Source organism: Puma concolor, chromosome E4 (genome assembly GCF_028749965.1).
Source record: "Puma concolor isolate L17-30 chromosome E4, mPumCon1.1.hap2, whole genome shotgun sequence".
Classification (NCBI taxonomy): domain Eukaryota; kingdom Metazoa; phylum Chordata; class Mammalia; order Carnivora; family Felidae; genus Puma; species Puma concolor.
In genome coordinates this window covers 30089732-30109140 of record NC_141683.1, presented here as the reverse complement: position 1 = coordinate 30109140, position 19409 = coordinate 30089732, and the positions used below count along the sequence as shown (strand labels likewise).

General features: G+C 56.8%; 1 protein-coding gene across 5 annotated transcripts in view; it reads right to left on the bottom strand.

Moving 5' to 3' along the window:
- The window catches only part of KIF21B (kinesin family member 21B), a 50160-nt gene that overhangs the window by 4331 nt on the left and 26420 nt on the right, over positions 1 to 19409 (bottom strand). For 2 of the 5 annotated variants that reach the window (XM_086694288.1, XM_086694289.1), the window contains exons 16-35: positions 16763 to 16870; positions 16229 to 16297; positions 15596 to 15828; positions 15079 to 15226; positions 14638 to 14832; positions 14438 to 14539; positions 13034 to 13199; positions 12772 to 12823; positions 12529 to 12586; positions 11557 to 11762; positions 11404 to 11478; positions 9525 to 9638; positions 7742 to 7780; positions 5648 to 5784; positions 4527 to 4707; positions 3175 to 3339; positions 2722 to 2839; positions 1704 to 1874; positions 961 to 1160; positions 263 to 446 (exon numbers count right to left, since the gene is read on the bottom strand). In XM_086694288.1, coding sequence (XP_086550414.1) covers positions 347 to 446; positions 961 to 1160; positions 1704 to 1874; positions 2722 to 2839; positions 3175 to 3339; positions 4527 to 4707; positions 5648 to 5784; positions 7742 to 7780; positions 9525 to 9638; positions 11404 to 11478; positions 11557 to 11762; positions 12529 to 12586; positions 12772 to 12823; positions 13034 to 13199; positions 14438 to 14539; positions 14638 to 14832; positions 15079 to 15226; positions 15596 to 15828; positions 16229 to 16297; positions 16763 to 16870 — 2637 coding nt within the window. In that variant the 3' untranslated portion in view covers positions 263 to 346. The remainder of the gene's footprint in view (positions 1 to 262; positions 447 to 960; positions 1161 to 1703; positions 1875 to 2721; positions 2840 to 3174; positions 3340 to 4526; positions 4708 to 5647; positions 5785 to 7741; positions 7781 to 9524; positions 9639 to 11403; positions 11479 to 11556; positions 11763 to 12528; positions 12587 to 12771; positions 12824 to 13033; positions 13200 to 14437; positions 14540 to 14637; positions 14833 to 15078; positions 15227 to 15595; positions 15829 to 16228; positions 16298 to 16762; positions 16871 to 19409) is intronic. The other 3 variants (XM_086694291.1, XM_086694290.1, XM_086694292.1) reach the window with 3 other exon arrangements.

Sequence of the window (19409 nt, the reverse complement as noted above, 5' to 3'; positions counted from 1 at the left end):
AGAGGGAGAGGGCCTGTGCTCTCAACGTCCCCAACAGAATTCTCATCACGGGTTTTCGTTGGTGTTGTGTTGTTTTGTTTTGTCCAGGCCTGGCTGCTCCCCCCTCTGCCTGCTGCCACCTGGCACCCCTCTCCTGGGGGTCTGTCCCACTGGTCATGCTCGGAAGAGGAGGGTGGGAGGAAGAGGGGCAGGCAGGGCATTCACTCCAGGCCAGGCAGGGCGTGAAGGGAGAGTAGGGAGGAGGAGTAAAATAATCTCATACCGTTGAGAAGCAGCTCAGACCGAAGTGGAGAAAGAGAGGGAAAAGGAAAGAGGGGGGAATGAGAGAGGAGACGGGAGGGGAGTGTCAAGGCAGGGTGGTGGCTCGGCCCTTTATGGCCAGGACCCGGCGAGGAAGGCAGGGGGTGAGTCCGGGGACGTAATTCCACACCTTTACCCGGCAGTCACTGTTGGGGCAGAGAGGCAGAGAGGAGAGGCAAGAGGACATGGGGAGGGAAAGAGGGGAGAGAAGGGACATGGTCGGACGAGAAGGAAAAAGAAGAGACCCCTCTGAGGAGCTCCCCTGTGGGACAGAGGGCCTGGCCATCCCCTGGATGGGGACCAGAGCTGGGGCGGGAGAGAGGCGAGTCCAGGGGGTGGCAGGCCTGCTCTGTGGTCTGAGATTCGTGGATGGGGGAGGGGGGGTGTAAAGACAGCAGGGTGGGGGCTGCTCTGTGAGGGGCAGGAAAGGCTTGCAGATAAGGGGGTGAGTCCTGACCTGGGGCCCAGCACCTTCCTGCTCCCCTGCCCCCGCTGGGCACTCTTTGAAGGCCAGCACAGGCTAGCAGGCGCTGTGGGGTCTGCTCCAAGAACCGAGCCTGTTAGGATAGCTGCAGGGGGGCCCGAGGCTCCCCAGCCTGCCCTGCCCACACCGGGGACCGGGGTGGGGAACAAAAGCAGACCTCTCTGCCCAGCACGCACCTGGAAGCAGTGAAGATGTGCTTGGCATTGGTGCAGATGGCGTTGATGGGGCTGTCGTGACCCCTGATCTCTCCGATGGGCGTGAAGTTATCCACGTTCCAGACCTTGATGACGCCCGCGCGGCAGGCGCTCAGCAGCATGGGGCGGCCCGGGACAAAGGCCAGGGCACACACCCAGTCCTTGTGTGCATTGGGGATTTGCTGCGGAAGGAACAGCGCCAGTGAGGGCTGGGGCCAGTGCTGAGTGGGCAGAAGCCAGCAGAGGACCCTGTGCCACGAAGGACAGCTACCAGGAGCCCCTCTGCCTCTGAGGTCCCCAGGTAGGCATCACTGGTCCAGGAGGCAGGCCAGGCGGGCCCATAGTAGGGATTGCAGGGGCCCAGAGATGGGTCCTTTGGTGCTCCCCCATCCCGGGACAAACCCAAGATCCTGCACTGGTGGAGAACTCTTCAGCCCTCCCAGGGTTAAATGCTCAGGAAAGGGAACATGGTGACTCAGCTTTAGAGTCAAACCTAGCGGCTGAGAGCAGCCCCCTTTCCTGAAAGCCGCTGCGTAATGGGGAAAATGGAGGGGGGGGGGGCGGTGCTGCAGGGAGGCAGGGGAGTGGACACAAAGGGGAAGAGGGTGGACAACAGGAAAGCTGAGGAGGCTCTGGCCCAAGACCCTGGGTCCCCAAGGCCCTGCCTGGACTGGGGAACAGCCCCACCCTAGCGCCCCCCCCCCCTTCCCTTCCACCCTCCATACCTGGATGAGCTCCTGCTGTTCCAGGTCCCATTTCTTGATGCCATTATCCCGGGAGCCACTGAAGAGGATGTCTCCCTGGATGGCAAGACACTCGATGCCATCATAGTGCGGGGGCTCAAAGTTGTGGGTGGGGCCAATGGTGCCGGTCACACACTCGCCCAACTCGAACATCTGCAGGAGGAGAGGCTGGTAGGGAGGGCCCGAGGCAGTAGAGACCGAGGGAGGAGGGCCAGGGCCAGGGCCACCCCCCTGCTATCACACAGCACTGTGGTCCCCAGGAGCCCACAGACCCAGTTTGCCCGGCCCAGGGCAGTAGCCACTGTCCTGGGGGAGAGAGGTGTCCCCAGCAGGAAAGGGGTCCCGGAGGAACACTGCTTCTTCCAAGGACAGAGGCCTCTGAAGGCTCGGGTCTTGACCCTTCCTAAGGGGACTGGGGCAAGGGGTAGGGGGAGACTGGCTGAAATTAACACAGCTCAACATGCAGCCGATCTGGAGAAAGGTGGGTTTGGAGTATGAACCTCCTTTTAAATTCCTTTTATTTTGTAATAAATATTACTTGTACTTTAAATAGAAACATTCATCATAGCACCGACCACCCTCTGCTTCTCTATCGCTTTCCAGTTTCTGACTGTGTACATGTAGCTTTCAATGATGTAATCGGGGAGCAAACGGAATTAGTGTTGTTTTGTATCCTTTGTGTTTTGTTCTCATTTTATCATTTTAGTAGGTGCGCTGCAGCCCATTCAGCAGGTTTTCCCTAATTTATGTGACTGCTATTCGACCCTTGGACATTTAGTGGTTTTAAATTCTTCACCATTTACAAAATATCGCTGCCATCTACTTTCTGCACACACCTGCTTGCTTCTTTGGGGTGATTTCCTCAGCATAAATCCCCAGAAGTCTCATTATATTTCATGAGTATTCCCAAGGCGACGGGGTGGGGGGAGCAGGCAGAAGAAACGCAGAGAATGCCCCCCACCCTCTGCCCCAGGCCGCAGAGGGAGGTCTTCTTAGGTACCTTAACGTAGTGGTCCTTGGAGCCCGTCACCACCAGGTCGTGCTGGCTGGCGGTCTGGGTGACCGTCAGGCACATCACAGGGCCAATGTGGCCAGTCAGCTTGCCAACGGGCTGGAACCTGCGGGTGGGGAGAGGCCCACCGGTGGGGGGAGATAGATCAGAGGGAACCCTGGGTTGTGGTGGCCGGGTTCATCCTGGAATGAATAGATCTGGCCAGGGCACTCTCCCTCCCTCAAAACAAGATGAACAATCTAGACATAAGCTGTCCTGGGTCCCAGGGATCTTGGGGAACATGGGACCTGCATCTCAGAGCAGGGACACAAGGCCGACAGCACGGGGAAGCAGAGGACCCCCGGGTCCTGCCAGCCCTGGGGTATGGCACCCAGAGCCGCGATCAGCGTACCCACCTCCGCCATGCCAAGCCCCCTGCTGCCCCCCACGCATCTCCCTGACCTGCTGAGCTCCCAGATGCGGACGGCATTGCCCGAGGCAGCATACAGCATGGTGCCTGAAGGGCTGAGGGCGATCTGGTTGATCTGATGCTCCCCCTGAGCGCTGGTGATAGCGCGGGTGGATGTGGCAGCACAGGCGTCGCCTGAGGTCACCTGACCCGAGGACCTGCCACAAGCAAGGAAAGCAAGGTCAGAGATCAAAGCGGTCCATCCACACAGGCAGGAAACCGAGCAAACGTCACTCAGACCAGACCTGATAACCCAGTTCTTCCAAGAAGTCTTCCCTGACCGACGGAGAGGAGCCAAGCTCCTCTTAGAAGTTTCTAGTCTGAGGTGGGGGAGATCAATGGTGATAGTGCCACTCCCCACCCAGCAGAAAAAGACGGTAAGACTCAGTCAGGGAACTGGGTTTGAACCAGGGTCTGGTGGAAAACGCTTAATCTTTCTGAGTCTCAGTTTCCTCCTCTTTAAAAAGAGGTGATAATATGCATTCTATTTCCTGCGCTTCTTTGGTTTTTTAAAAAGACTACTCTTAGAGAAATTACAGGATCACAGCAAAATTGAGGGGAAGGTTTCCCGTATCCCCTGCCCCCACGCATGCACAGCCCTCCCCCCCTTACCAACATCCCCACCAGAAGGGTGTGTTTGCTACAACCGACGGACCCAAATGGACACATCATAATCCCCCGCCGTCCACAGCTGACCTGAGGGCTCACTCATGGTGTGAGGTTTGGACAAATGTGTAATGACCCGTATCCCCCATTATAGTCTCACACAGCAGAGTTTCACTGCCCTAAAAATCCTCTGTGTTTACTCTTTTGAAAGGATCAAGTTAAATCACAGATGACAGCTTATAACGTAAACACAAGGGTGAGCAAGACTTCTGTTAGGAAACAATTTCACTTTGCTGGAGCCCTTGTCTCACTTCTGTCTCCCGCACGTCTGTCCACCTGAGACTGTCAGGGTCGGGGATCAGGACCAGCTCTGGCGGCTCATTTAGGCAGCTAGGTGGCCAGCGCGGCTTTGGAGTCTGCTGCCGTCTGCTGGGGCCACCCTGATTCCCGGCTCCCCTTTCAGGCTCACAGGGGGCCGCCCAGCACACCCCAGGGCCAGAGCCCGGGAGGCTGAGATGAAGCGAGGGGGCCAAACAGTGCAAAGGCTCATTCAAGTTGCTGTCCTGGACGCTGTCCCCTAGCCCAGGGATCTCACTTTGTTCCCCAGATTCAGGTCAAATCCATGTGACTATAAGGGCCTCCGTGTCCAAGTAGCTGGACTCGGCTATACTGAGTAGGTCACCAGGGCTGAGTACTGGCACCCAGCCCACCACCACAAGCCAACTGGGGGAGTACCTACGTGAGGGTCCGAATGCACTTGGCAGAGTCCCGGATGTCCCACACCTTGATGTAGGAGGTAGACACGGAGAACACAAGCCCAGAATGGCTGCAGTACTTGATAGACACCACGTTGTTGGGGTGGCCCTTTAGCGCCGCGATCTCCTGGCCTGTGACCAAGTTCCACATCTTACAGCTGCGGTCTGGAAGGGACAGGGAGAGAGGCGAGGGGGAGGGCAGGTGTCCGTTAGCAGGGGCCAGGTCACGCACGCTCCCCCTGCACGGGGGTTGTAAAGGATGGGGGAGACGGTCCACAGACATCCAGAGGGAGGAGCCCTAGGTCTAAGGGAGAGAAAGATGGGCTCGTGCATGCTCACGTGGTGTGTGCGCGCCCAGAAAAACCCCGGCGAGAAGTCCGTTAGAACTTTAGGCCAGGGTTTCTCAAGCAAACTCTATACAAAGACCAGAGTTCTGTGTGTGTGGCCAAGGTGCCCTGGGCTAAAATAAAATTCTTAAGCTTTTGGTGTCTATTCCTACAATGGCTAATAGCTGACACGATCAATGAACAAACGGCGAGCAAATCTTACGGAGAAAACTTGGAATCAACAGATCACACCTAGATTGACAACTCGGCCCCTTCTCGCCGTGCAAATATATATATATATATGACTGTCTTTCTATTGACAGGTCTACTGCAGAACTGTTCTTTCTGCTGGTAAGACTTTTCTGATTTTGTTGCTGTGATTAAGTAATCGTGACTGTGTGAGGTCCCACTGCCAAGATCATAGGGATTCTTAGATGAAAGTGCTGGGGTAGATGTCAGGGGGTAGTAGTGTTGGGGGACTGGGATGAGGAGACAGGGTGGGGCACCTGAGAAGCTTCCTGGAATTTCTGAGGAAGCTTCGGAAGGAAATGCTGAATGGAGCCACTAGGATGAGCTATGAGGGGAGACTTGGTCAGGGGCACCCAGGCCAGGGATCCTTGAGCCAAGGCAAGAGCCATGAGACAAGGTAGCGAGCAAGCCGACCCCACATCCTCAACTCCTGGGGGCTCTGTGTTTTCATCCTTACAGCCCACTCTGGCAAAGCAAGCAGGGATGGGTGTGAGACCTAACCCTACCAGGCCAGTCTGGGTTCTACTCACCTTTGGATCCTGTGAACAGCAGCTCATCCGTGGCGTCCAGGCAGAGGATGGGCTTGGTGTGGCCCTCGGCCATGGAGACGCACTGCAGTGGGGCTGTCCTCGCACCCTTGGCTCCTCCAACGGGGGTGATGATGCCCCTTCCCAGGAGAGAGGGAGAAAGGGGGCACCTGTCAGCCGGGAAGACTGAGGCCGGGTTGAGTGAGGTACACAGATAAGAGGGGGCAGAACGGAGAGAGGACTAAGGCCTAATGAAGGAGACCCCAGAGACTCCGGCCAAATGCCCTCAGTGCCTGAGAGCTGGGAATAGGCTGTGCAGGTGGGGAGGGCCTGTCTGCACAACAGCCTGTCAGTCACCATCTTGAGCACTTCTGGGAGCAAACCGTGTGCTAGGCACAGCAGGAAGGAGACGTGGGCCCTGCCCATGGGGGAGTTGCCATCTGATGCCCGCCCGACCAGATCCTGAGACGTAAATGCATGGACGCCCCAGCGAGGCAGGGCAGAGGCCCAAGGGCTGCACTGGCTCCTGCAGCAACTATGACTCCTCCTTGCTGCTGCAGTTAACCCAGGGTGAGGTGAGGAGTGCAGAGAGGGAGGATGCTCAGGCTGTCACCCCCCCAAGCACCTCGGTGTCATCTGTCAGTGACTTCTGGGGCTGATAAATGCACACGTGTGTGCAAGTGTGCACACATACACTCCCGCCCACCCATGAGCCCCTTTTGGACCTGCATGGTCAGACCTGTGACTGTCATTTACAAAGGCCTAATTTAATCCCTTTAGGGGCCCTCAGCTCAGCTCTGGGTTAGGGATGTCGAGGCCCCCTGGGGAATGAGGCCACATACACCTGGAGAAGCACCTCCTCATTTCCCACGAACATTCTGGGAGGAAGAATAAGGCTTGTCCTCAGTGAGCAAGAGGATTTTGCTACGCCGGCCTGCTGGAGGTTCTGGGGATGTTTTTTTTTTTCTCAAGGAGGGTCTTTTGGAATGAGACCCTGGCCAAGTTATGTGCAAGTCTAAAAATATGTTCTAGTTCTTTTCCAAAGAGAACAATGATCCTGACAGTGATGCCGTGGCCTGTGGGCTACTGAAGTGACCAGTGTTCTTCCCACAGTGCTGGTCAGAGCCCCCATGGACTCAGCCAGGCCCCCCTGCAAGGATGGCAATCAGACAGGGCCAGGTGCCAGCTGGATGTCACACACTTGAGCCCCCAAAGATACCTGCTTCTTTGGACACTGGTTTGGGCCCAGCTGTGTGGCTGGGAAAAAAAGCCCAAGACTGCTGTGGAAAGTGTATCACAAGGATAACCCTCTTTAAGGTTATGAGAGAGGCTGGTAGTCTGGCTAGCTTCTCGCGGTGGTAAAGCCTTGCTCCCTGCAGGCAGGTTTGCAAAGACATCAGAGCCCGGGCAGCAGGTGCAGTGAGCAGTGGGCACTGGGAGAGCCGGAGGGAGCTCTCTGCCCAGCAGGAGCTCAGGCCCACCAGGTCCTAGGACATGCTCCTCGTAGTAGGGTGCTATGCTGGGGTAGCTGGAGAAACTGGCCACTGGTCATCCCAAAGCTGGGAAAGGAGGTCTCCTAGCACCCGAGGTCCACATACCAGGAGATGTGAGCAGCAGGCACCGCCCCCCTTGCTGCTCTTCTCAGAGCCAAGGTCTGAAATGTGCACCTCACTGGCACAAGCTGAGCAAGTCACAAGGATGGTGGGGACGGCCACCAACCCCTGCCCAGCTGGGCCCTACAGGCCCCCAGGCTTTCCACAGCCTTGCCCCCTCACCCTAGCCCCTCAGCAGAGCTCGGTCCCAGCCCCAGACAACCCCGGGCTCCCATGCTCAGGTGATAAGAAGAGAACAGTGCCTGTGGCAAGCAACTGTGCACCCCTCCCCAAGCCCCCAGCTCCAGCCGGGCCTGGCCAGTCTGAGGCCACGCAGCAACCCTGAGAGGGAGGAACCACGGGGGAGGGAGAGGCAGGCCAGTGGGGAGGGCGGCATGCTGAGGACTCAGGTGTGCAGGCGGGAGGGGAGGTGGAGCAAGAGGCAGAGAGGGGACAGTAGAGAGTGAGAGCTGGGAAGCCAACACGGGAGACATTCTGTGTGTACCTCAGGACCTCCGACAAAGAGGAGTCGCTGTCATCAGACCTGGGGAGGGCAGAAAATTAGCTGGATTAGGGGAGAGAGGAAAACACACGAAGGGATGGCAGAGGCAGCAGCAGCGTGGAAGGTCAGAGGGCAGGTTATTCTCTTCAAGGGCAGCGGGGAGAGGCAGAGGGCAAGGGCGCTAAGGGAAGCAGGAGAGGAGGTGGGGTGGGGCCGGCCGCCAGGGGTCCCTCAGCTAACAGGGTAGGAGTGAGGAGAGGGCCACGCTCCAGGGCGATGTTCAGCTCGTGGGTCATTTGCCAGTTCCAAGCCCCTGGCTGCCCCATCGTACAAGCTGGGAACACCTTGCCCTGCCCCAGCAACGTTCCTACATGCCTGAGGCCAAAAGCCATGCCTGATCCTATCTACCCCCCCCACCCCCCACCCCCAGGAGCTGGCTTCTTCCAGCGATTCCTCAGGAACTTATTTACAAAGCCCACTGTCCCCAGCAAGCCCGCTGGGATGGGCCTAGGAGCTGAGTCTATACCATGCCTGGGCTCCAAGATCTGGTCCACTGGACAGGGCCAAGGTCTGCAAGACAACCAGGCTGGAATGGCCAGAGTCCCACCTCCATGCTTCTGGAAAAGGGACCTGCTGACTGTAAAGGTATGGTGGGGGTGGGGGCACCCTGGTGGGTCTGGTCCAGGCTCCGTATGCTCCTTCCAAAACGGAAACTGAGCCAAGGTGGGTTTGGGGAGGGAGCAGTATTTTGACCTGGCAAGAGACAGTTCTGTGGAGAAGGGCTGATGTCAGGTACCAGGTGCAAGAGCTAGCACTTTCTAGCCTGGGCTGCCCTGAACAACAGCGCTGCCGCCTTCCTCCCTGCCAGGGTAGAGATGCTTTTAGGGAGCCAAGAGAAGAGCCCTCTCAGAGGCTGCAGAGAGTTGCAGAGGGCTGGGGCAAGGTCCAGAGTGTAGGGAGCACAGAGAGGAGCACGGGGAGGACAGGGTCCCCCCTCTCCCAAGGCAGAGTCCCACTGGGAGGAACGTATGCTGGAGCACGTCAGAGGCCCCACGTTCTGGGCCCAAGTCTGTCACCTTCTAGGTAAATGTCCTTGGGTCTCTTTAAACCTCATTTCCTCTTCTGTAAAATAGGGAAGAGAGTTCTCATGGTTGATTATAGTCCACGTGAATCACATATATGAAAGCAGGGTGCACAGTGAAGGCACCTTCTGAACGCACAGGATTGCTGTTAACACCCACTCGACTATCCGTTGTCACAGCAGCCCAGTGGGAGCTGAACACATCAGTCGGGCTGATCCTGCCATGTGAAGGCAATTAGGGAGTCCCTTTCTGCTGGGACAGTGCACAAGGGCCACTGGGACCTCGCCTGAGCATGTGTGGCAGGGAGGGAGTGGCTGAAGTGCCAGGAAGGGGCTTCAGAGAAGAATCCAAGAGTCAAAGAATCAGCAGAGGATTCAAGGCACAGTTCTGGTGAGGCCCTATGTGGGGGGGGGGGGGGGGGGGTCTGACCTGTGTGAACATCCCCACCTGACTGCCCCCTGTCCCTGTGGCTTCCTTCTTGCCCTCTCCTGAGGTCCCAGCATGCTGGGGGGTGGGGGGGGGTGGGGAGGAAGGGTCCACAGTTAGAATAGAAAGAACAGAGACACCAGCAGAAGAGCTTCAGAGCCTCGTCTCTCAGAGGGGCTGGAGCAGCGTGGTCAGGGTCTGCCGGCTGCCCCAACCCTGCCTGTGTCAAGGATCAGCCCACCTCTGCAGCGCCCTCCCTGGCCCGCCCTGGTTCTTACTTGTCCAGTGCTGACCCTTGGCTCTGATTACTGGTGAGACGAGAGAAGACGTTACGGTCGTTGCGGGGCCGAGTAGGAGGGGACGAAGGGGGCGTGAATCCCACATCTGTGGACCTGGCGAGTGGGGACACAGCAGCATCTGTCAGTGACCACACCCCCAGCCCACAGCCTCAAACGCGCACTGTTTCCCGCACCACCTTCTGTCTTGGTTCTAAGGCCTGCAGGGCAGGGCCTGCTGTGCAATGATCCCGGCTCCGGGTTAAGCTCCTGGATGCCGTTCTGAAACAGTCCATCCTCATTATTCATGGCTTCTGTATCTGGGAGTTTACTTGCGCATTAAAACGGATTTGTGATCCCAAATTAACTCTCACAGTGCTTTGGGGTCATTCCCAGACATGGAGCAGAGCAGCCAAAAATTCAAGTCCCCAGATGCACACCTTCTCAGCAGAGGTCAAATGAGGCGTCCCTCTGCCTTCTTGCTCTCCTACCGTAAACAAGTGGCCTTCTTGTGGTCTATTTAGGGCCATGTTTTTTGCATTTTTGTGCTTTTCATTGGTGATTTCACTGCTTAAAATACCCCCAAAGCATAGTCCTGAAGGGCTGTCTGGCACATGTCTAAGCACATGAAGGCTGAAATGTGTCTTATGGAGAAAATACATGTGTTAGAAAAGCTTCATTCAGGTGTGAGTTACAGTGCTGTTGGCTGCAAGTTCAATGTTAATGAATTGACAATATATATTAAATGGGATGTCTTTAAACAGAAACACACATAAAACAAGGTTCTATATCGACTGGCTGACAAAAATGTCATGACCGGAAGCTCTCCGGAACCTACCCCTGAATTTCCCCACAAGCAGTGGTTCAGTATTAGTTCAGTGAACTAATTCCATGTTCACAGTGACTAGATAGAACGTTAAGTACCATGAATACTGAAGATTGACTGTATCGTCAGGGAAGGGTCCAAGACTTCACTGTACCACCCCATTGCAATAGCCCAACATTTCCTCTCCTTGGAAAGCTGTCATCGGGTTTGACCTACACCCTCCCTTCCTTTGAAGGGTCTTCATGAGTTCAGCCTAAAGCCCTCAGACCGCAGCTCAAGTGTGTTCTCTCAGTTCCCGGGTGAAGTGATGATGGTCTGTGAGGCCCCTAGTATACAGATATCCATGCAACTCCTCCCCACTGAAGGCCCCCACCACAAGCCACTGGTATGGGCATCTGCCCCGGCTTTGGACTGGAGGGAGGGCTGGGAGCTTGAGCAAATCCTCCTGTCTCCCATCAGGTCGCGTGGTGGCAAGAGGTCATCTTGAGCCCCTGCTCTTCTAGTACAAAGCTGTATGACTTGGAGAAAGCCTCAAAGCTCTCTGAAAACTAAGTGCATGCCAGATGACCCCAGGAGGCATCTGGTGACCAGCAGAAGTTCTGTGGGTCATAGTGCTATGAATGGCTAACCAATTAGAGACTTGGCCACCATTCTGCAATCATCTCCTGGTTTTTCTTTAAACTTCTACGCTCCTCACATGACAAGACTTTAGAAAGGGCTGAGACCTCCCAAGTACCCGTGGTTATGAAAAGGAGCTGAAGCATATCAGTACAATGACTAATTGAAGCCACGACAAAGCCACCAATGTTGAGCTCATATCAGCCAACAGTTTTGGGCAGCAGGCTTAGCCATCCAGTTCAAGGTGCTTATGGAGATGATATTTCCTGAGCCCATGCCTGACAGGATGGGGAAGGGGCCACTGGGGGAAGCTGAATGACTTAGTCAGACCAGCCCAGATTAAAGTATGCCTGATTATCTACAGAGTAGAACATCACAGCGATTCATGCATCCAAGGACAGCAGTGACTCTGGTGCAGGTTCTGGAACATGCTCTCACCTAATGGGCTGCCCTCGGTCATACGACTTCCTTCGGGTCAGTGGTGATGTCTCCGTGGCTCGAGACTGCCGGGGGCTAGAACAGAAGAGTCCAGTGAGGCCCAGACCTAACTCCCTGCCCACCCTGACCCACATGGCTGGCCCTCCTCCTTACAAAGTACTGCCTCTGGTGGGCAGGCTGATGGTGCGTGAGACCTTGTCCCGGTAGTAGGGGTCTCGGATGGAGAAGCCCACTCCATCCTCTTTGATCTCGACAAGGGAGGCCAGGGACTTGGTGATGTTCTTGGTGGAGATATCCAGTGGGGGACCCAGGCACTCGGCCGACACAGCCTTCATTTGGGCAGACAGCTTGGGCTCACCCTGGGAACAGAAGGACTGTGGTGAACCAACTTGCCCAAACATAACAGGAGAGCTGGGAGAATTCTAATGAAGGAAATAGTGCCACTTGGCCGATGGTGAAACCACTAATGGAAGATCCAGGTGAACACCACCCAGAGACCATCTCTCAAGACTTGTAGAGAATCCAAAGCAACTGAAAGGGTTTTACTGCCCTTATTTGGACTCTGCACACACAGAATGCCCAGACTGACCTCTTTCCTGGTCACCAGCTAATCAGTTTATCCAAAAACTATGCACAACTCACTGTTCCCAGTCTGCAGTCCCTACCCTTCTCTCTTTAATAAATTCTTTTTCTTGGTTCAGATTAATAACTGACCCCTCACTGGTAGGTGAACTCCCCCATTGTTGACTCCCATATTATTGAATCAATAATCTGCATGCAGAATAGCTAGAGGTCTCAAGTTAGTCTTTGACTCAGAGCATGAGGCAGAGTCTGGTGGGGAACGGGGCAATTTTTGAAAGCAGGGCCTCTGGCTCTGGTGACATCATTAGGCTGTGACTCCAGCCATTTCTCCCACCTTCCACCTATCTCAAAAAGGGTTGGGTTGTAACCGGGGTCACATATCCGAGCACCTCCCAATTCCAACCCAGGGCATCTCCATCCCAGCTGGAGGCAATATTGTTGGGTCAGGGCTGGGGGGTGGGGGCAGAGCTACAGAAAGATGGGAGACCAGGCTACAGGGAGACTGGCCCTGCTGCAGCCTGTCTGCCTTCCTATAGGGCTCACCTTGAACTTGAAATCATCATGGCTGGTGGAACCCTTCATGGTGAATGACTGGGAGAAGCTAAGGAAGAAGCAGAGGGAGTTCAGGATACTGAGAGCCTGTCCTCTGGCTCTCTGAGCCTTAGACACGTGGATTCCAAAGAGCCCCCAAATCTAGGCTTAGCCCTGGGATCCTATGGCAACCCCCACCCCCAGCCCCAGGTTCATGCTATGAGCTGTCCTCTCACTCATGACTTGGAAACTCACCTCCCCTCAGAGAACTCTGAGATCTCCTCATCTGTGCTGGCATAACCATTCTCTGTGGAAGGGAGGAGGGATGAGTAATGAGAGGCCCCAACAGAGTGAGGGGAGAAGGGATGGCTTCCCTCCCACACCTCACCCACTGGGATCAGACTGGGACTTCTGGGGGAGTTCTGGGGAGCTGAAGGTCCCCCTACCCCAGGGGTTGGAGCTAGGGAGCACTAGAAGAATCTAGGAGCTTCGAGGCCTCTGCCCACACCCACCATACCCTGCTGCACGTTGTAGATGAGGGCCTGCAGTTCAGGGTGTGTCTCAGCCTTCTCCCGCAGGGCATCCAGGAGCAGGTGGTTCTGGGAGGAACCCGCTATGTCTGTCTGCCTCAGCCGTCCCTCTAGCAGCCGGATCTGGGCCTCCTTCTGTGCCACTTGTAGCCCCTGTGGGCAAGGAACCAGGCCAGGGGTTACCATTCCCAGCCTGGCTTTGTGGGCACCTTCATCACCACCCTCAGACAACCTGCTCCCAAGGCACCTTGGAGGGTGGCCCTCCCAGACATCACCCGTGTACCTGCTGTCCCAGACCTGGGCTAACTCCTAGACATCACCCTCGTACCTGCCCCAGACCAGAGATGCAACCCCACCCTTCTAACTTTCCCCGTGTACACATGTCAGGAGAGGTCGCCTTAGATACGTTCCCCTGTTATGTGCTGAGTTGTGCCCCCACCTTCCCAAATTCACATGCTGACAGTCCAACCCCCAGGGCTTCAGAATGTGACTGTATTTGGAGATAGGGTCTCTAAACAGGTGATTAGGTTAAAATGGGGTTCTTAGGGTGGGCCCTAATCCAGTATCACTGGAGGCCTTCTAATAAGAAGACATTAAGACACAGGCACACACAGAGGGAAAACTGCACGAGGCGAGAAGGCACTTGCTTACAAACCAAAGAGAAAGGCCTCAGAAGCAACCAATCCTGCCGACATCTTAATCTTGGACTTTTAGCCTCCAGAACTGAGAAAATCAATCTGTGTTGTTTAGGCCACCAGTCTGCGGCCCTTTGTCATGGCAGCACTAGGAGACTAACACAGTCCCCTAAAACACAGAGTAGAGCTAAGAGCTTAGTGCGAGCAGAGCGGGTCTCCCCACCACCTTGCCAGACACTCTACATGGTGTCTGTCCCCAAAGACCACAGGCCCCAGGGGGAAGGAGGCCCATCCCCTGGCCAGCTGTCAGGGCGAGAGGACAGGAGCACAGGACAGGTTGATCTGATGTCCGAGTGTAAATCTTCCTGAGAGGAATGTGGTCTATCTGTTTCCCGCTGCCCCTGTCCTGACATACAGATACATGCTTCTCCCAGCAGACTCGAGCCCTGCTGTGGATGGGCCTGGACCAGACACGTAGGGTCACTTCTAATGGGAGGCCCTGCTATGTGCCAGGCATCATGCCAAGCCCTTTGCATGCATCATCTTGTTAAAGCCACGCAGCAAGCTAAGAGCTTGCTATTGTCATCACCCCAGCTTTACAGCTTCGGAATCAGAGGCTTGGGGGTGGGGCGGCTTGTCCTAGCCTGTAAGTGACGCAGCTCAGGAGCCAGGCCTGTGTGCTTCACCATGAGGGTAGATCACGGAGGCGCCCGTGACTGCTGGGCCCCCCGCCCGGGAGGTGAGCTGCTGGCCCACCTTGTCAATGGACGCCTTGAGGAAATTGTCCAGCAAGAGACGGGCTTCGGCCAGGGAGCAGGAACTGATGACCACCGATGTGTCCGTGGAGTCCAGCTCCTCCTACGATGGGGAGGTAGAGATCCCTTGTCACTGAGACTGTCCCCCACCCCCCTCATCCCTTCTGCCTCCGCCCAGGCCAGGCCAGGCCCTGTGGGCACCTTGGTCTCCTCCAGCTGCACGATGGTGGCCTGGCAGTCGGTGATGCTGTCGTTGATGTAGTCAATGTTGGCTGCCAGCACCTCGATCTCCTCCGCCAGCTCCTGCAGCCCCTTCTCCTCCTCCGGGCTCTCAGCCTGCAGCCGCTCCCGCTTCCTCCGCAGCGCCTCCTGCAGGAGGAACAGCTCCTCCCTTTTCTGCAGGGAGGGTGATGGAGGACAAGCCTCAGGTTGCTGCCCAGCCCTGCCCACAGCTCCCCCCCAGGTGGGGTCCCTGGGTCCCCCTGCACCTCCGGATTCCAGAGCAGGCACAAGGAGTGAGCGGAATGGGGATGAGAAGGTCTGATGAGCTGGAGGAGTCAGAAGTGGCAGAGGATAGGAGGAGGAGTGCAGACGGGAAGGAAGGGGAGACGGGAGCCCCAGGCTCCTTGTGGTCAAGCCCACCTTGATGAGCCGCTCCATGTCAGCCTCCAGGTTGACAATGGTCATCCTCTGCATGACGATGTCAATGATCCTCCGCTCCAGGGACTGCCACTTGAGCCTGGCAGCCTTACTAAAGCTCTGGCTGGCCCCCTTCTTCTGGAACTTCTTTCTGGGAGACAGAGGCAAAGGGAATTGGTTGGGAACGCTCCCTTTCTACATTTCCCTCCCCCACCCCCAGGTTCTCTATAGTATTTTGTAATTAAACAATGTTAATAATATGTTCTTTTGGGGGCAAATGCATGTTTTTTATCATTTTATTTCATCATGAAAAGTGTACTCTTTAATCCCCATCCCCCCACCACCTGGAAGGGAGCACTCTCAGCCTCTGTAGCTCCGTGGTCCCCCTCAGCCCTGAGCCGACGGCCATGGGGACCCGTCACAGGACCACACTTCCCCTGAGCTTGCCTCTCTCTGCTCCTGCCCCCATATTTCTGCCCGCTCTGCCCACGGAAGCCAGGGTACTGCCCGCCCGGCTCACCTGGCGGGGCGGGTGCCGTTGACGGCAGGCGCGGGGTGGTCCCCCAAGAAGTGATTGATTTTGCGGTTCCACTGGCGCACGATGCTGGAGACAGAGCGGGCCCCTGATTCGGCCTCAGATGAGGTGGTACTGGCTGACACCTCAGCCCCCGAGTCCAGCATGGGTGGCTTCGGTCCTGCACGCCCCGCCACCCTCTCAGACATGGGCTTGGCCAGGCGCCTCAGTGCAGAAACCTGTGGCCAAGAAAAGAGGAACCCAGTGAGCAGGGCACCCGGGGACCTGTGAAAAGGCCCAAATTGGGGGGGAGGGGCCGGAAGGGGAGACTACAGGAGCTGCTCCATCCAGGGTGAGCTTGGGACTGAGAAAGAGCCAAGGGCTCTCTGTTTGATATGAAATGAATACAAGAGACTTCCACCTTTTGAATTAAGGTCTCAGGCCTTTGGGACCAGAGCCTGCAGCCTGTCTTCAGGCCTCGGCCCTCTTGTTGAGCAAGGCCCTACAGCAGGCCTCGCGCAGGCTCTGCTCCATCGTGTTTGCTGAGAGAAAAGGGAGAGCCAGGGCCACTGCCAGCGGGCACTTGTTCCCTCCCGGCTCTGGAGGAACTCAGGAGAAGGGGAACTGTGTCTCGCTCACCTCCTGGGTTTTCCTCCTCAGGACCATTTCCTGCTGCCGCTTCTGGGACTCCAGAGCTCGGATCTGAAACTGTGGGTGAGAGAAGGGGGTTGGGGTCCACACTTCGGCCCCGCAGCCTGGTCTGCCCACCTCTGTAGGTGACGGCCTGGCTTTCGGGCTGATTCCTGTGTAGCCAAAACTTATTGATAAAAGGGGACGCGGAGTCTGGTTCCCCTTCCCGGAGGTCACAGTGCAGACCCTTCTCTCGGTGCAGGCAATTCCCTGAGCCTCTTCTCCACCGCACAGCAAGGGATCCGGGACTAGGGGGCTCGGGGCTGGACGCTGCACAGTTCCGGCTCTGGATTGCTGGTGACCCTGGGCAGGGTCCTGCCATCTGGGGCTCGGGTCCCCCATGCCCTGCGCCCCCCACCCCCAGACACTAGAGGGGCTGGACCAGAAGCCTGCCGTGCCCTGGCCCTTCCATGCCCTGCTGTGGGAACCGAGGGGCAGCCAGGCACACAGGGAGGCTGGGGGTCCCCAAGGGCTGCCTCGCACCTCCTGTCGCCGCTGTTCCTTCTTGAGCTGAGCGATCTCCCGGTTCCTCTTAGTCTCCACCAGCCGCCGCCGCTGCTGCTCTTCACGCATCTGCTTCATCAGGGCCACCTGGGACGGGCAGGCATGGCAAGGGTGAGGGGGTCTGGGCAGTGGGGGGCCCATACCCTCCGGGGAGCAGCTGGCTCTGGGGATGTTGGGCAGGGTGGTGGCCCGGGGCTCAGGGGTCTGCCCCTCCTCTTCCGTGGTAGTTGAAGCTGCCCCATGCCCGGGCAAGCTGCCAGCCCAGATGTGCAGCTGCAATGACTCTGCCAGGTCTAATCCTGGCCCCCCACTTCCAAATGTCACAGCTCTTGGTGGCTTTTACCCAAACCTGGGTCCTGGGTCTGGCCCCTGGAGACCCAGCCCAGGTTGCTGGAGGCAGGTAATCCTACCTGGGTGGGGCACATTCCTCTCTCCCACTGACAACTGAGCTGCAGACAGGGCTGAGGTGGGGGTCAAGGCCACATATCAGGGCCAGGCTCCCAGTGACAACAATAAAAGCCACCACCATTTATCGAGAACATGCAATACGCCAGGCACTGTTCTTGTGACAGTCACATGAGAGAGGCATTACTGTTCTCGTTTTATAAATAAGGAAGTGAGCCCCAGAGAGACCAATGACTGAGTCATAAAACTGGTAATGAACGGTCAGAGTTTTGGCCCCGGTCATTTTGTCCCCAAACTCCAGCTGTTACTCTAGCCCCAGGGAGGACCGCATGCCAGTTCAGAGCAAAGCCAGTGATCAAAGCTTGGAAAGCCTAGAACCTGGGGTTGTCAGAGCTGTGACAAAGGCACAGAGAGCATCATCATAGTGGCCAGAGATGACCCAACATGATAGAGAGCTTGTGCCTGGGACCTCACGGCATCCGCCCCCTCCTGCCAAGTGCTGGTGGCCAAAGAAGGACAGGGCAATGTACACGGGGTTTTAGACACTTTCCAAGTGACAGGGTAATGAAAGTCACACAGAGCTTGATCCTTCTCTGCCACTGAGGCCTCAGACATCTCCAGGAATGTCACCAGCCTGCAGTGCCCTGAAGACAGTCTCGAGTGGAAATGGCATGGGAGGGAAGGAGGCTCCAAGGGGGCTGGGGGCTGGGGAGGTTGGCTTCTCCCACAGAGGGCAGGCCCTGCAGGGGTGAATCTGTAGAGGAGGGCTGGCAGCTGCTGGGTCTTCAAGGTCAAGAATGAGTTTTTTCCCAAAGAACTGGCATTGAGCAGACAGCCCCGGGCTGACCTGAGAACATGTTAGAAGCTGTGTGCAAACCTGAGATGGCACCTGCTGGGGTCAGGGGTCAGAGGCTTCCTGGGGAAGAACTGTGTACCCCTAGACAGAAGCCCACCCACCCAACTTCACATGTGTGGCCAAGTTGCACAGAGGGGAAGGTCTCAGAAGGGGCAGGAATATCCCAGGCACACAGCAGTGCGGACATGGGTCACAGTGCCTGAGACCAGCATTGCTCTGTACATCTGAAGTAGGAGGCATTGTCTCATCTCCCAGGAGACCCTGGGGACCGTGGACCCCACATGGGTTCAATTCTGTGAATCACACTGCAGCTGAACCGAGGCGGGAGGGTTCTTAGACACTGGCTCTCATGGCATCAGGTTAGAACCCGAGGTTGCTGCACCATCTGTCCTTCTAACAGAACCCTGGGCCCTGCTGGGGCACCCCTGGAAGGTTCTTTTCTACCTCTAGCCAGGGCTCATGAGAACACAGTTAGATGGGCAGCTGGCTGAAGGGCCCTGGCAATCCTGAGACTGAAATGCAGGAAGACTGGTGGGTCCTCGGTCCTTTGGATATCCTGGACATCATATTATTTCGCCAGGCTTCCCTTACGAGGCTCTATTTAGGGTCACCCCAGCTAGGATGTGCACTGGCCAGCTCAGGCTGCAGGGGCGTTAGCCAGTGAGCCTCCAGGGAGACACAGAGTGAGGACACAGATACACGGCCCAGGAGCGACTACACAACACAAACCTTGATGGGTGCGCTGCTTCCCCCAGGGAAAAACCAAGGCCCCCTGGTCACTCCCTTCTACACCACCAGAGGGCACTCCTTGGGACCAGGTCAGGCCAGCCAACCTGAGTAAAGCAACAGCCTGGCCAGGCTGATGGAGCCCCTGGATCTGTGGCCCAGCTGAGGCTGGAGACAGAGCGTGCCCGGGAGAGGTGGCCAGGACTACCCGATGGCTCAGAGCCCACCTCCTCTCAGAATGCATCACTAGCGCATGGCCTCCTTCCTCTGCACGCAGGTCAACACGTGAGTCAGCGGTGAGGCCACAGTTACTAACGGCTCCCCAAGTCCATACTGCTGTCCCATCAGCCTGAAGCACCTTTGGTGCTCCCATTTCTGAGGCCAGCCCTCCACAGCTTGCTGGGACGGCTGCCAATGCCAGGTTTTGCGAGGGGGTCTAGCTTCAGGGCCTGGCCCAGGGCTGGGGAGAGCTGGAATGCATGAGGGGCTAAGGGCCAGGGTAGGACAGCAGGGCCAGGAAGGCCAGGGGGAGGGAGGACACGAAGGGAGTGTGGAGGTGCCGGGCCGCAGGCCAGAACAAGAACATACTCAGACGTCGGAGGCAGAAGACCTGAGCCAAGAAACCAGAGCTTCAGGAGC